We start from the raw sequence: 16335 nt of genomic DNA on the forward strand, positions 1-16335 counted from the left end.
ACCCTGTCCCACCATAATCTTAGCCATATCCCTCCTCAATGGTAGCAAAAGGGGTTTGCAATACAACATAAACACAGTAACACTGTACCTTAACATTTTATATATAAATAAATAGTAGTTATTTACAATAATATACAATTGGACCAAATGTATTTACTCTCTCTCTCTCTCTCTCTATATATATATATATATATATATATATTTACATGCTGAGGCATAACTTTTTTCACACTTTTACATTATGATGTTTTCTCACCTAAGAATGCAACGCAAACCCTCATTATCTCCTCCATTATGTATTAGTAGTCTTTCAGTGAGACATGTGTTGTTTACTTTCAAAACTGTAGACAATAAAAGACACCCTCAAGATGATATCTCTGGAGACCTGTAATGTCTACAGTGAGTGAAGCCTTTGGGTGTTGAAAGTGTGCAATCTTAAACCTCTCATATCACATGGGGGAAATGCGCCATGGCTTGATAAACATTTAAAAATAAAGAAATGCATGAGATCTCTCAATTAAAATAGCTGCTGTGACACTGATCCATTGCATTCCTTGTGTGTGTGTGTGTCTAAGGAGACCTTTGTTCTAGGTTTCCTTATGTTTACAAGCTGCCAAACACAAACACACACAAATCTGATATTATTTAGGCATCAGTCTCATTTCTGTCAGCAAACTGGCCAAATGTTGGGAAACATTTCAGGAAATACAGAAATCTAGAAGCTTCAGTGGTCATGCAAAGGCTTCTCTCCCCAAAGGAAACAATGACAACAGATATGTTTTTATCTCCCAAAGTAACAATTTACTGGGTCACAGTAGATCAGCATATTTCCTCCTTTACAGCAAAAACATTAGCAACAGGGGAATACTGTCTTGACAACAAACAAAATGTCACAAAACATTGCTTGTAAAAATGGAAAATATACAGGTCTTCTTATGCAAAGCAAATTGTTGTACAATGCCAAGGTTTCTTTTTTTTCTATTTAATTTAAATAATAAGATTGTCTAAAGGGAGAAAATTGAAACTCCTTCTATAAAGGGATGTAAAATATAGCAAACATACAGTTCTTCATATGCAAAGCAAATTGTTGTACAATGCCAAGGTTTCTTTTTTTTCTATTTAATTTAAATAATAAGATTGTCTAAAGGGAGAAAATTGAAACTCCTTCTATAAAGGGATGCAAAATAACAGTCTAGGTTTTGTACAATGCTTCTGTTTTCTTTTTCTTTCTTTTTTGTACTGACAGCAATTTAATCAAACTGTGACTTCATGCCCTACTATTTGCAAATTGTATAGCACCTCTAAAACATAAAGGCAAAACATTTCACAAACAAGTTACATGGACCTTGATTACAACTGTAAACATTCTCAGCATGGGTGAGTAACGCATCACAGGGTGGATTCAGGCTACTGCAGCACACACTGCCAGACATCTAGGAGGAAGACAATGACAAATTTAAGACTGTTATTTCTCTTTTCAATTTATGCACATCCCTCTATCCCCCCTCCCCCTGCCTCTTTGGCACTAAAAGAAATGGTGACACAGTAGCACTAACAGATGCCAGTTCATTCATCATAAGGCAAGATAAGAGTAATATAGCTAAATTTACCTTATAATAAAAAAAGAAAAGAAAAGAAAAACATACGCTACTAAAATGATACTGAGAGCATATTGACAATAGCAAATGTAGGAACGGTGAGCACAGCAAAACACCTTCAATATCTGTACATTTTAAAATGAAGATAAAGTATAGACAAATTGAAACAGAATTTAAATTAAATTGGGCATTTATTAAGTACACAAAATATTTTGATCAGAGATGAATAGGGCAATATATAGGACATTCAAGTTATATTCTCAATAGCAGATATAATGCAATAAGTTGATGTAGAATCATAGAGACATAAAAAAAACATTCAGAGTCATATGATCGCTGGATTGATGGATAAATCAAAGAAATTATATACTTTTTTAATTATTCAAGAAGTTTACGACTTTAATTCTATTTTGCCATTCTTCTTTAACTAAAATAAATAAAAGGGCATTTAATCACTTGCTTTTCTTTTTATTATTTTGTTGTAAAATTAGTTTTCTGTCGGTAAGCAACAAATAACCTTTTCAATGGTCTGCTTTGTATTATAAAATAACTCTCAGTGAACCTTAAACTAGTAATAATATTTATTTGCCAAATAATGCAGTGTTTTTCTGCACTGCTGAATTATGATCGTATAATTTAGAATTTTACTGATGATAATGACTCCTGAAGATTTGCAATAATTTTCTGCCAAGGATACCAAAAATATTTAACCTGATGCTAATTCAAATAAAGCTATATCCTTCACTATTTCTGACACAATGCACACTTTAAATATATCTCCTTAATCAGTATATAATATTAATACATTTCACTGAATGAGCGTGTGCATGTTTTCATAGCTTAAAGATGATGGCTGGTTATATACTGTAAAAATTTCATTTTTAATCAGTACTATGATTTACTTTCTAATACTGAATTCCACATTTGTGTCCAGTGTCGATGACCATATGCCACTCTCGACATCTTCATAATAGTCGCGTCCAAATAATACGTGTGACTTAATCTCTCTGTCTTCCTTCTTTTTTTGTCTCCCTCCCTTCCTCTGGTCCTCCTTGAAGTGCAGTCACTCTGACGAGGATGAATAGTGAAAACTATTCAACGAGTCACGGGCTTGTGCACAGAGCATCAGAGGGACAGAGTTGAGGTCAATAGGAGGCACCTTAAACACCCTTATTTCCTCCCAGCCTCTAAATCTCAAACTCATGCGCTCTCATTTGGGCAACCTAATTTATATAAAACTTCAAACTGAATATGTCGCGATTCAGTTTACTTGTACACTGAGTAAAGTTAAACTTTGAAAAAAAAGCACACGTTCTTATTTACTCAGTGTTTCAGAGCCTCACAGCACTTAATACTGCCTTTATTGTTTCTTCAAAAGAATATCTCTTGCACCTCAAAGCAAACAGCCAGATTTTCTCACAATATCAATACTCCCATTTCCCCCTTATACCTTTATTTAACCTGGGAAAACTCTTAGAGAACAGTTTCTCTTTTGCGGCGGTGCCCTGGATGGAGGAGGGGTTAAGGGGACCAGAGTAACATGATGCAGCACTCAACTTGGGGTTAAGTGCTTTGCTCAGGTGCACAACGGCAGTACTATACACTAGGACCCTTCTGTTGCCCATTCATTCTCTTTGGTGCCCCACTGGGGACTCAAACCCACAGATCCCCAGTTTGTAGTTGGTAGCCCTGTGTGCTCAGCTAGCTACCCTATATAGACACACATGCTCCCTCAGATCTCTGCATCTTTCCTCCCAATCCGTCCTGTGGAATTCCCCCTTGATCTCAGTCAACAATGCCTCACAAATTAGAGCGCCATTGGTTTGCAATCTCATCTCAAGTCCTTGTGCCCAAATCCTTTAGGCCTGTCTCTGTAACATCCTCAAACAATCGGACATCTTAACACATCTTTCTGTATACAATCTCCTGCAGGCTGGCAATAGAGAAGTTTGCCTTGTTTGTTGAGCAGCCAAAGTCGTCTTTTTTTATCAGTATAAAAAGTGTCCCCTCCTCAGAAAGCGATGCACTGATGAGACACTCGATGGGCACAGATGACCCACATCTATCTGCTATCTTTGGAACGATGCCACAGCCACCATTTAGAGTATTGTCCGTTAATTGTATTTCACAGGTGTAGGATGATCATCAAGAGCAGTGTTACAGCCACCACATTTTGCATAGTATTCAGTCAGGATCTCATATGCCACCATTTACTTAAGATAAACGACAGCAAGTGCAAAAACATAGCGGGCTAGTTTGCTAGCTTTGTGTTTACATGTTTGTTTAATGGTAAAATGTTATGTTTTTAACATGAAATCGATAAGGAAATGAAAAATAATAAACAAAGAGAGCATCTGCATAGCTTTTGTAATTTCACGAATAATAAGTAGGCTAAACTCGTTATGATTTTACATTAAACACAACCAGAAAGGACAATATATATCTTTATGTTTATTATTCACTCTGTAATTCGTGTGACGCAGATGTAAAATTTTCGTCACCATCACGTAAGATGTCAAAGCAAGCGTCGCGTGCCACTAGGGTCTGGCACCTGTTCGTTCCGACTTATATTTGCGAATAAGCTGCCTGTGCGTGTGTTCAAATGAAATCTGATGAAAAATTCTCGCTCGTGCACATGTTGTAAAATATGATGGCTCTAACAAATCCGCATGCATTTGCATCCGAAATTAACAAAGGAATTAAATTAGCCGAGGCATCGTTTTCCTCTCTGGTTAAGTTGGCTGTCTGTCAGCAGCGCCGTGTTCAAGGCATACTGATAAAAGGGGTAGGCGCAGGGCTGTATGAATGAATCTGTGCGACACCATTGCAGACGAATAGTTGTACAAGATCAGAAAGTAATCTTGATATGTTTAACAAGCAGCCCAAAGCGAAGCCTGATAAATAATAAAGGAGCTTTTAGTGGATCCGATTTATGAAACATTAACTCTAGGGGCATAATGGAGTAATTAGTTTTATCTCACGTTGGATGTTATTGGACACTGCGCCGCTGAATAAAAACTTTTATTTTCAGGCCTAACTGTAAAGACAACGGGGAGCAATTTTCTGCACCGGGAGAGAAGGGTGGTCTCTAATGCTGCTGGTGAGATCTGGATGTTCAGGTACAACACAGTGTTTATGTAGTACTCCCAAAAGTGTATCAAAGTTCGGATCCATGGAAATAAAAGAAATGTCAAACAAAACAAGCATTAGACTGCATAAAATAAAGTATGGACAAGGGAAACAGGTGAGGCTTTGTTTAGGTGGCTGAGGTAGATCAATATCTCGGCTTGCAGGCCAGGAATCTTGCCCGTTTTCCTCTAGCACTCTGCAGATCAGCTTACTGCTTGTAGACAGACTGTCGCCTATACCTCACTGACAGACAACCTGCCTCACCCCAAAAGACGGAATAGGGAAAATATCTTCATTCTCTCCTGAAGGAACCGGTCGAATTAGTTCGTCCAAATAATTCAAAAACAACGTATAGGAATAGATCGACTGAAATAGTCAACGTTGTCTGTAAACAGTGAGGCAAGACACGGCTTTGTGGCTTTATCAACCTACGCGTGTTTATGATGGGACCGTCTTAAAGGCCTGGCCCATCCTCCTCTGGGCCTCCTCCGCCTCCACTGAATAACCAACATAACATCTTCAGTGTTTGTCTAAAACAACCTAAATGTTGGTTTTAAAAATAATAAACATTTTTGTGATACGTATAGGCCCTAGATATAGATTTTGCGTTCAGGTTTAGTCTTTCAAGACACTATGGCGTGTTGTCCACCAGCAAGGGCGGAAGTCTAAAGAATCAATAGAAGCATCTGTGCTCGATTGGCCAAACTGACAGCACAGCGAACAAATCTTCTCTTTCTTTCTTTCTTTCTTTCTTTCTTTCTTTCTTTTTTCTTTCTTTCTAATATTTTCATTGCTTTTGTCAGACCCAATTTTATCTTATTTGATTTTATTTTGAAGATGAATTGAAGATCCGCAAGGCGATCTACCATTGCATTAATATTATTAGGCAATTATCATTATCATTATAATAATAATAATTATTATTGTTGTTGTTGTTGCTTTGTTATTTATTTTTTTGTTGTTTTGCTTTATTTTTATTATTGTCCAACAGTGTATCGCCATTAGCTTTTTCTATTTTCACTATATTCGTTTTGTTGTTATTCTGTGTTTTCCACAATTCCATTAGGTTTTAGAATTATTAAACAGAAACTGGCACTATATGATTCAGTAGACCAATTTGTTACAATGGCTTCATTAAACCCCATGGGTCTGTGTGTTTACACAATCAGGATCGCTTGTGAAATCTCTAAATTATAATAAAATAAAATAAAAATATATATAATTTTACCTACAAATAATTTTTGACTATGAAGGTTAGTGTGGCATTAAAATAAACAGCATTTACCCAACAACATAACGCTGTGACACACATATAGCCTAGTAGGACTATATGTTCACAGAAAAAAACCCCAGCATAGACCTCTGAGAATAATGTCTAATTTAACAAGATGCTCACACCGATGTGACATCACAAATAAGAGCTTGTTGCATTAATCCATCAGTCGTTTCAGAGGCGCGAGTGGGAATTCATTACAATCAGCAGTCCTTTTTGTAAGCCTGTTGGTTCCGTTTCGGACACCCAACCCGCACTGGGAGTTTGCAATTTGATAGCACGAAGGCTGTGATTCCACGCATTGTCTCGAGGCTGCTTTTGATAGATAGTGCTTTACAACTGAAGGAGTGATGGCAGGTAACAAGAAGAATTTTGGCACCTGTTGGTAACGTTTAAACCTAAAGAACATTTAGTTTAGGCTACTTAATAAATAATAAAACTGACAAAACCATAGTGGCAAAATAACATTGGTCTAATATTTAAAGTAATAATAAGAATAATAATAAGAATAATTTATTTAATATATATAGTTGTTGTTCATTGGCCTGAATGAATGTTACTACATCATGCATCCCAGGTGGTGTTTCCTTCTTGAGACTAAATACACCAGACTAAACATATTGCTTTAGCGCATGTCTTTTATGTGTCACACAACTCTCCAAAAATGGCTTTGAGGTCTGTTATAAGAAAGAACAACCGATATTAAAGTTCAGACTATTAAAATTAATAGTAAAATAATTCGGTTGAGATAGACAGACAGACAGACAGAGACATATCCCCCGAGGGAAAATGTAGGCGCAAAACAGCAGCAACGTCAAAACTGCATGATATACGAAACATTTAACAGTAGCTGTATGCCTTTGGCGTTTTAACATTTTTGCAATACCAGAAAATCTGTGAGAAAATAAAAATAAATTAATTAAAAAATAAAAATAAATACATAAATATTGTATCTTAACAGACAAGAAATGATTAGTCACCAAAAGCTGTCTACACCGCTATAGTTACAGACAATGCGGTGAAATGACCGCGCATACTCCAATTGAAAGCTTTTATTTCCCCCGTTTTACAGTAATATTTTGACATTGTGAATTCACAATATTTCTGATCAGCCGAGACAGCAATAGACTACTGCGCGAGAAAATATTGACAAAATTATTAATTTATAATCTTTTGTTGAGAAATGCTTTCATGTTCATTAGCACGCTAAGATGAGATAGACAGAGAGACGAGAGTGGGGAGAAATAGAGGTAGAAATAAATAAATAAATAGGCCAAGGGACACAGAGCGTAACTTTAGAAATAAAACTTTATTTAAACATTAAATAATTCAAATGAATCATTTCAGAACTTGACTTTTTTTATTTTTACTTAGACTAAATATGATGCACCTTACTTATTTTTGGCTGCTTATTCCATTGGGGTTAACGTCCAAACGACCTGGAACACAAATAGTCTCTCAGTGGAGACTTGACCCTGCATTGTGGTTAAAAACCGTGGTAAAGCAAGACTACAATTTAGAACAAAAACATACAAGGATTTAAATGAGTGATACTGCTCTTCTGATTGTAACCCTTCTCATAGTCACACCTTAGCCTACTTAGCGTATTTGCAAGAGTGTAGCATTTTTTTCACCACAAGACACAAAAAGCCCCAGTCTGATAATATTATAACAGATAAAATTGTACAATTAGCTTGAATGTTGTATTTTAACTAATAATAATTCGATAGAGAATTTTGTCAAAAGAAGTATAAATATATGTAGGCTATTTTAATTTGCGATATTGTCTCTGCGTGACATGAAAAGCTTCTTTATTATCTGCTTGTCAAAACACTAGGATCATTTTAAAGTATCTGGAATAACTAGAATTCCGTTTATAAAATTCCAGAGAGACCATGAATTCGAAGAAATACATTTGCTTTTAAACAATATCATTTCATCATGATACAAGTTGTTTGTTTAACTCGACAGCTCACTTCACTAAGTCAGGAGCTTTACACACACTCATTAAAACGATTATTCACGATCTGTCGAATGTTTTCTTTCACAAAGCAAATATTTTACTACAATATAGACCGGGATATACCACAAACCCTCTTCCAAAATAGCATGTTGACTCAAAGACAAAGAAGATTAACTTACTTGGTCTAATAGCAAATTAGTTTTATATGGCTAAAGGAAAAGTGTCCTTTTTGTGTGTGAAAAAATAATCATGGAGCTGTATGTCACGATAACCTACATTTGTACTCACTGTTCTGATAATAGTGAGATTTTTATTTATTTATTTATGCACATTATGATTTTATTATGATTAATATTTTGTTAAAATTGATTGGTTTTAATGTTACTGATTTATCGATTTAATAATAATAATAATAATAATAATAATGGTTAAACATTCCACAGCTTATTTGTGTTTTGTGCATATAATTGTTAAAATATTAGAAGGCTGTTTAGTTGGGGCAAATTTATGTATTATCTCTTGTGGGGTTTTTTCACAGCTTGTAAATGATATTACAGTTCGTCTTGCCACAGGGAAAAGTAAGTTTACGAGAGGCCATGTATTTTGCAAAGATATGAAGTTAATGTCACTACAGTTCTGCGTCATTCTAGCGCCCTCACTCTGCCTGGCTCGTCTGGTTCATATTACTTGAAGAGAGGAAACGTCCTTTGCATTTTACAAGTATTTTAATGCTTCAGAGTTGGATCAGCTTCGTTAAAGCTTCGTTTTACCACACCATTATCTGTGAATTGGCGAAAGGGAATAAGCGTTAAAGCTCTGAGTTATATGACATATTCGAATCTGGCCTCTTCATAGTGTTGTATAGTGAACTAATACCAAGCAGCAAAATTAAACTATCAAAGGCGCCAAGGAAGGATTTTTAAAAATAGTCATTTCATGTGCAAATAGCAGAACGGAATATTTAAGCACAGGCTGTCGCAATATTCATAACATATTTGACAGTGTATTGGAATAGCTTAGTTGATCGTACAGGTAGCATTTCTGCATTAGCGTTTTAGTCATAGAGCTCAAATCATTATTTTACGAGCATATCAAAATGCTTTATATTCGGTCAGTGACATAATTATTCATAATTTATATGCGAAACCACGTGCATTGGGGAAAATATTGTAGCTACGTGTTGTTTTATATTTACTATTTTGTTTAATACATTATTTTTAGCAAGATACTGCGGTATTAGGATGCTGATGTGCTTGCGTGCTGTCCCCAGTTCCCCCCACAGTCTCTCTGTGCCTCGGGATAATAAGCAGAAACCACGCCTTTTGTGTAGCCTGTGACTAAACCCTGCTTACAAGATCTTGACAAAAGACACAAAGGAAAAATAACTATTATTTAAAGTGCATAGCTTCATTAAGTCTGCATAGACGTCTATACAGTTCAATACAAGCGATTCGTCTTAAATATGGGTCCGCAGCGTCGAGCCGAACATTATTCCCTTGCAGATTTCAATTATTGGTGCGATTCTAGGCCTCGTTTGTGCTTCAGGTAGAGTGGTTGTTAATCTTTGTGGGTTGAAAACTCACGCTGTTGACCGGAAGCAGATGCAAACCAATTAAATCAGAGCAAACAATCACTGCCCAAAGATCATAATTTTGCTGTCACTGCTTCCAACTAAAAATGCTTTGTTCGTGATGCTACCATCATTTAACATCCACCACATGCAAGCTCTGCTTCTTTGTAATTATTACAAGGTGTACGTCTTCAGACAAATACTGAATAAAAGTGTGGACATAAAATAATTAAAATTGAAAACATTAAAATGGAATTTCAGCTGAAACATTTCGTATAAATATTACATTTAAATCCTCATAATTATTTTGCATCTGTATAAATATATATGCACCAACATTCAGGTATAAATAAGAGAGAGGGCGGAAGATACACTTAAAATAAAACATTACAAATAAAAGGATTTTGCATCTCAGCAAGTTTAGGCTACACCAAGCTAAATTATCGTATCGTTATATTAAAATATATATTATGCTTCTAAATTTGACCTCTCCTTTTTTGCTTTTGTTTTTGAGTGGTCACCCCGTTTAACATTTGAGCGATAACATCTTGCGAGGAGATATTGAGTTCCACCGGTCTATTGTATAAAGCACAGTGGTTATTGCATTACGGTTGGGCACATTTAGCACAATGTCTCTTTTAAAAACATGAACAAATTACTGGACTTCAAGTGTTGAAAGCTAAGTTGTTGCTCTGTACTATTGCAACTAATGACTCTATTGTTGGCTGAAAAACAAGAGCTGACAGTGTTATGCATTGCTTTGTATGGCCTCTACAACCAGGAGACGCTTGTAATAAATGTGTAATAAACTACAGCAACATATTTCAGAACAAATATTTCAGAACAAAATAGAATAAAGTAACCCAAAGAAATTGATGTTCAGGCACATTATTCAGGTAGGTTTGTTAGGCCTACGATAGTAGGCTAATATAGCCTAATAATATTCTAGTCTATAGCCTATGGACTGCCATTGTTTGCTCTTTTTTATCGTATCGCTAAAAGAGTAAAACATCCCAAAATATTTTGTGTGTGTGTCATATTTTTCGTCCCCCTTTCCTAAAATAAATATGCAAGTTTAGGTTTGTAACACATTGCAGGCCGGGGCCTTCAGGTATACTATACCCGCAAACTGTCGCTTAAATGTTTTATTAAACACACTATGCTAATCAGTATCTTGTCAGACAGCTACTATAAAATGCTAGCTCTTCAAAAAAGACAAAATGTTCGTAGCAAAATGTACTTAACCTACTTTTTTTTATTTTGTTCGGTTAACAGTTTAAGCGACAAACACGGGGCATAAGACCACAAAATCACAACCATGGAATTTAAAGACGACATAAACAATCACTCAATATTTTATGAGGCAGTTACTCAACACGGGTTACACGTTCGCAAAGTTAACCTATAATTACAACAGGTATTGACATTTCACTAATTACAAAAAGTATGTGACCTGCATGGTGGTGACCATATACAGTAAATATGCAAACACAAGCTAAAAGCATTCATTGCGTCCGTCTCCTTCAGAACTGTCTGTAAAGTTATGAATACTGAAAAAAAAACTATATTTTGTCGATTGATACCCATTCTTTGGTCTACAAAGAAACTGTATTGTTAATATATGTATAAAATGCACTACAGATGCATTATTCAGTCTGTATTATTAAAAGAACAAAACAACAAGGAGCCACGGATTTGAACGGGCATTGTGCACTTATAGAACCTTTATTTAAAAATGAAAATAAAACTTTGTGTTAATTTTTGAAAAATCTCACCCCACCAGTGCTCATGACGTGATAATACTGCAAACATGATGACTGGAGGTTGTTCTGTAACGTATTAGATATTTTAACATTTAAAATGAGACAAAACTGCAACCACTATTTAAATAAACATTCTAAAGTAATCATACTGCCTTTCCAAACAAAACAAAAAAAACCCTATGCTTAATCCTTTTTTTTTACTCTGGTCACATTGCACGTTGCTGACAGTGGAATAATAAACAGTTCCGCGACACTTGACGTTTGTATACAGTCAGAAATAAATGCAGAATAATAATAATAATAATAATAATACAAAATACCTGGAATTCGGCTTGCATTGTCCGTTCATTCTCCTTAATTTTTTCATTTATATATATTACAGTGTAAATTGGTGTAAAATGTTCACTTACAGTCTGATCCTGTGGATGCTAGTTAGTGTATAAGTGGATTTGATGTTGACCCTTGATTCTGATGTGTGAAGTAGTCAGAAAGTCCGCTGGAAAGTCCGGAGGAAAAACTAGTTAGGGAAGGCCTTAAGGACTCACACGAGAGAGAGGAGACCGTTTGCGGGGAGGAGGAAGAGGCGGCCCGGGAGCTCATAGATGTGCTGCTATGCGAGGTCATGGATGGGTGAGGGACGTGGGGGAAGAAGTAACTGGTCTGGCCCGCCAGTAGGTTCACTGAACACGGATTCAAAGAGTACGTCCCGGAGCAGGGTACGGAGAGCCCACATGGCACAGAGGCGGCCAAAGCGGCCGCTGTGAGGTGGTGTGTGGCGTACGGAATCTCTCCATTCACGAGTCTGTCAACAGTCAAGCCATTGGAGGCAGGGAAAGAGTGATTGTTCCCCAAACTGTTTTGAGTCAACATTGTGCTATAGGACATTGGGTGACTAGGGTAAGCCGACGACGTGCCGTTGTAACTCAATGCGCTGCTCGCCCTCGGATGGTGAAGCGAGAGGAAAGGCGACATGGGCCAATATAAAGAGCCAGCTCTATCCATAAATGTCAGTCCGGTGGAAGTAAGCCTCGCGCCTCTTTTAAACGCAAGCTTTGCCCTAGAAGTGGTCGATCTGCGCCGAAGTTTGCCCGTTGTGCCGCCAATGAACACGTCGTCGCTGGAGGGGTCAAGCATCCAGTAGTTCCCCTTCCCGGGGTCATCGTAGTGCCGGGGCACTTTGACAAAACATTTGTTCAAACTCAGGTTGTGTCTGATGGAATTCTGCCATCCCTGCTTGTTTTCTCGGTAATACGGGAAATTTTTCATAATGAACTCGTAAATGCCGTTAAGGGTTAACCGCTTCTCCGGACTCTGCCGAATAGCCATCATAATCAAAGCGTTGTAGCTAAAAGGTGGTTTCTCGTACTTGCCGTTTTTCTTGTCGCCTTCTTTGCCTCCTTCGCCCTCCTTCGAGTCCCGTTTCTCTTCCTGCTTGTCCTTCTCGTCGGTGCACGAGGAGTCGTGGGATGAATTGTCACTTTTAGCGCAAGTGTTCTCCGACTTTTGCTCCTGTGCTTGGACAGGTAAAGGAGTCTTCTCCTCTTCCTCATGCACCGCTCTGTGGTGGTGGTGGTGGTGGTTGTCGCTTTGCACGGCTTCGGGAATCAGACTGTTTATACTGAACGATGATTTAGGAATCATTTTGACTTCTTTCCTTTCTCCCATATCCAACATCACAAGTAAGATAGTGTAGCAACAACCAGCAGCAGCAGCAGTTGGACTTCAAATCTCTTGCTCTGGCAACTCCTCTAATTAAAAAAACAACAACTATTTCATGTTCCTTAAAAACACGTCGATATGAGACAGCTAGCTACAATTAATTACGGAGCCACAGACACTAAGCTGTAAACAAAATAGCTTGAACCTTTTTAGAGACTGCAGCCAACCACAGCAGCATAAGTATTAACCGCGCAGCCAATCATTGAGCAGTTCTTAGCGCCTGTTCCAGTGCGTAAGGATACACAAGATCCACCAATGCTCATGCCCAGTCAACAATGGCTTTCATTTCCCCCAGCAAACTCCTACCAAGAAAACAGACCACATAACCTCAATCAATTTTTTTTTAATAATTGTAGAGTGCTGTTTCAACATATCCATGCGTCCTCAATTTGTTTTCATACCGCAGGGGGAAAAACAAAAGGGAATAAAAGGTAGCCACGAAAAAACAGGTACTACTTCCTGTATCGGAAATTTATGGCTTTTAATACACATGAAGCTACAGCACATAGCCTAGGTATAACATTAATTGAGAATACTCGCTGAACAGCGACGGAATATTTGTAGCGTTTGCATTAAATGCAGATCCTTTCTGGCGATCGGCTATATTTATACGATGTTATATAGGCTACTTATTCGTTCTCGCGTAGGCTATATATCACATTTTAACAGTTTTTCTTAAAAGTGTCAAGTCCGCAGCTACATGTAGCAATATAGGCTACTTAGTCGCACGTTTATACAGCTAAACGATTCTGAACATAAACGATATGTGACGTTCATCCACATAGTAAGACGCTATAAGCATCTTTATTTCTAGCGTGTTAATAATCATGCTAATAAGCACCACCATGAACAATATCATATCAACAATTACAAGAGAGACAGTTGATAAAAACAACGATATAACACGATAGCCTACACTTTTTTACTATAAATAACTAGGCTATAATAATAATAGTAATAATAATAATAATCATAATAGGTTAATAACGCAAGTAGGCTAGATGATCGTTTATTTCTGGGTAGCCTACGTTTATAGATGATTAATTTAACGTGATAAACCAGACGCATGCAGTTATTTTTATTGCTTTAGCTATTTACAAGGCAGACAATAACCAATAGGCTAAATATAGAAGGTCTATTATCAGAAATGTCCGCATACAAACTTCTCGCATAAGTGGAGGAAATATAATATTTGTAGAGGATGGAGAGTAGGCCTATATCTGTTATAAGAATGTAGAGAAAACAAAGAGCTCCCAACACAAAATAAGGACTTTATATACCAGAATAGCACTAGTTAAGGCCCCTAGTATTTTTTAAGAAATAGATCTACAGTGCAAGATAGTTTTAAAATAAATAATAATAAGTAAAATCAATCGTATTAAGGACGCAAGAATAACCTCGCGAATAACGGCATCAATTAGTTGCTTTATATTTACGGTTGAAGTTTCTCTAGTAATGGAAGGGGTGATATGTGTGTATTTGTGCTGGGGACGTTGCAGGGGGGTTGACTGAACAACAGACACACGCATTCACATGTGCAAACAAATCGTACACACAGACACACGCAAACAAATAAACAAACAAGCGTACTGGATTCCCACAAGGTGGAATTTTAATAATAAACTCAGGCCTGCCTATAAACATATAGTTTCATAAAAACATTCAAATCAATCAAACTTATTTAACCAAATTCAGCCTATCACAGAAACATAAATAACAATAAAAAAAAACATAAAATTATCTATTTTTTTTTTCAAACTGTTATTATTATTTATGTTGTGTTTGTTTTGCATTATTAAATAACCCTTTATTTTATATAGAAGTGACCAAATGCATTAACCCACACCAATATGCGATAGCCTATAGCCTATGCGATATTATTTCATTTCAAAATTTAGTCAGATATTTTATGGAGAACATACCTAAGGATTACTTGTCGACATTAACTGTTTGATGCATAGGATAATATTTGTTGCACTGCACACATTTTTATTGGAATCATACATTAAACCTGATATCCAACAAAAACATAAAACTCTGGCACAAGTTGCACAGTCGGCTATAATAATTATAAATATGACATCAGTGACTGCATATATTTCAGACCATTTGTATCAACGCACATCCCACATGTTGCTTTTAATGTACTTCGATAAAGTTATTAACCCTTCAAAGCCGAAGAGAAAATAACAGTTTGAGCGGGTGAGGCTGCATGTGACTCGATCATATTAGGTTGTTTTTATAAATGACACATGTTTGTAGGCCACCTTCAGCAAACAATATGTTAATGTCTCTTCGTCACTGTCTGACTGCAACTAAAGTGCACCATAGGCGCACAAATCAAACTGATTAGAAATAGGTATGCGGATAATGCACAAGTTTTCATACTTTCCTTATTTGATTACAGTTGTCCACACATTTTCCTTTAAGTAAGTGCATTTTGCCCGTTTTCACTATTGATAGCTATATTGTTTTTTAGCCCATATCAAACATGAGCTTTCGCAGCATTGCAAAGTTCATTTTGGTTTGCGACGGGCCGTTAAAAACATGTAGGCTACAAGCCTGAGTAATATTATCATCCGGTTAATTACATAAATATGGCACATTATTATATGTGATGTAGCCTATTGTGTTTGATAAATTGTAATAAATAGCCTATTAATCGGCAAATTTTATTGTTGTTTTTTTTATTAAGCCCTGATCATAGTATGTCAAAACTATGGCCACGTCTTGTGCTAACGAACTTTAAAGTAAACGAGAGGGGGGTTAATTTGAATATTTATTTATTTATTTATTATTTCAATATTTGCATTGAACTAACATGAATGCATAGCCTACTGAGGCTACGCCTGCAACAATAGGCTATAGGCTAAAGTTAAATGTTGATGAGTATGAAGACAGTGTTTGATATTTTCTGAAATGTTTAATGAAATTATTTCAAATAAATAATGTCCATTAATATATTTATTTAGACTATAACACCATCTCCATCTTTTACAGCAGTAGCCTACGGTTGTGTTGATGATAGTAGGTTAAAGTTTTCCACAGTTATGTGGTCTCGTCCTAAAATGATTGAAATGTTCATGAGCACGTCGCTTAAATAAACACAGTTGTCACTTGCCTTAACAAACATACGCCTGTGTTGAAATGAGAACTGAAACAGGGAGGTGATCCTGCACAAAGTCAAACCCGTCTTTTGGCGCTTGTCTTTATTAGAGTGCCCTCTAGCGGCGAGGGAAAATTACAGCACATTTTCTCTTTTGCGCTTCTTGGGTAAACTCGCTATTTTTTCCATTATATATATATATATATATAAATAA

General features: G+C 36.5%; 1 protein-coding gene across 2 annotated transcripts; it reads right to left on the minus strand.

Moving 5' to 3' along the window:
- Window positions 1-1183: 1183 nt before the first annotated feature.
- LOC107697719 (forkhead box protein G1-like) lies at window positions 1184-13172 on the minus strand. 2 transcript variants are annotated; one of them, XM_016498534.1, is made up of 2 exons: window positions 11707-13172; window positions 1184-1433 (listed from the first exon to the last, which is right to left on the minus strand). In XM_016498534.1, the coding sequence occupies exon 1, from the start codon at window positions 12968-12970 to the stop codon at window positions 11729-11731; it is 1242 nt and encodes a 413-aa protein (XP_016354020.1). In that variant the 5' UTR covers window positions 12971-13172; the 3' UTR covers window positions 1184-1433; window positions 11707-11728. The 2 variants fall into 2 exon arrangements, with proteins under 2 accessions (XP_016354020.1, XP_016354021.1); XM_016498535.1 differs by lacking the exon at window positions 1184-1433 and adding an exon at window positions 10831-11362.
- Between the last annotated feature and the right edge of the window lie 3163 nt (window positions 13173-16335).

This window comes from Sinocyclocheilus anshuiensis, unplaced genomic scaffold (genome assembly GCF_001515605.1).
Source record: "Sinocyclocheilus anshuiensis isolate Anshui unplaced genomic scaffold, SAMN03320099.WGS_v1.1 scaffold446, whole genome shotgun sequence".
Classification (NCBI taxonomy): Eukaryota; Metazoa; Chordata; class Actinopteri; order Cypriniformes; family Cyprinidae; genus Sinocyclocheilus; species Sinocyclocheilus anshuiensis.

What these genes read in the sequence shown, in the direction of transcription:
- LOC107697719 (XM_016498534.1), bottom strand. Translation starts at nt 12,970, where the DNA reads ATGTTGGATATGGGAGAAAGGAAAGAAGTCAAAATGATTCCTAAATCA.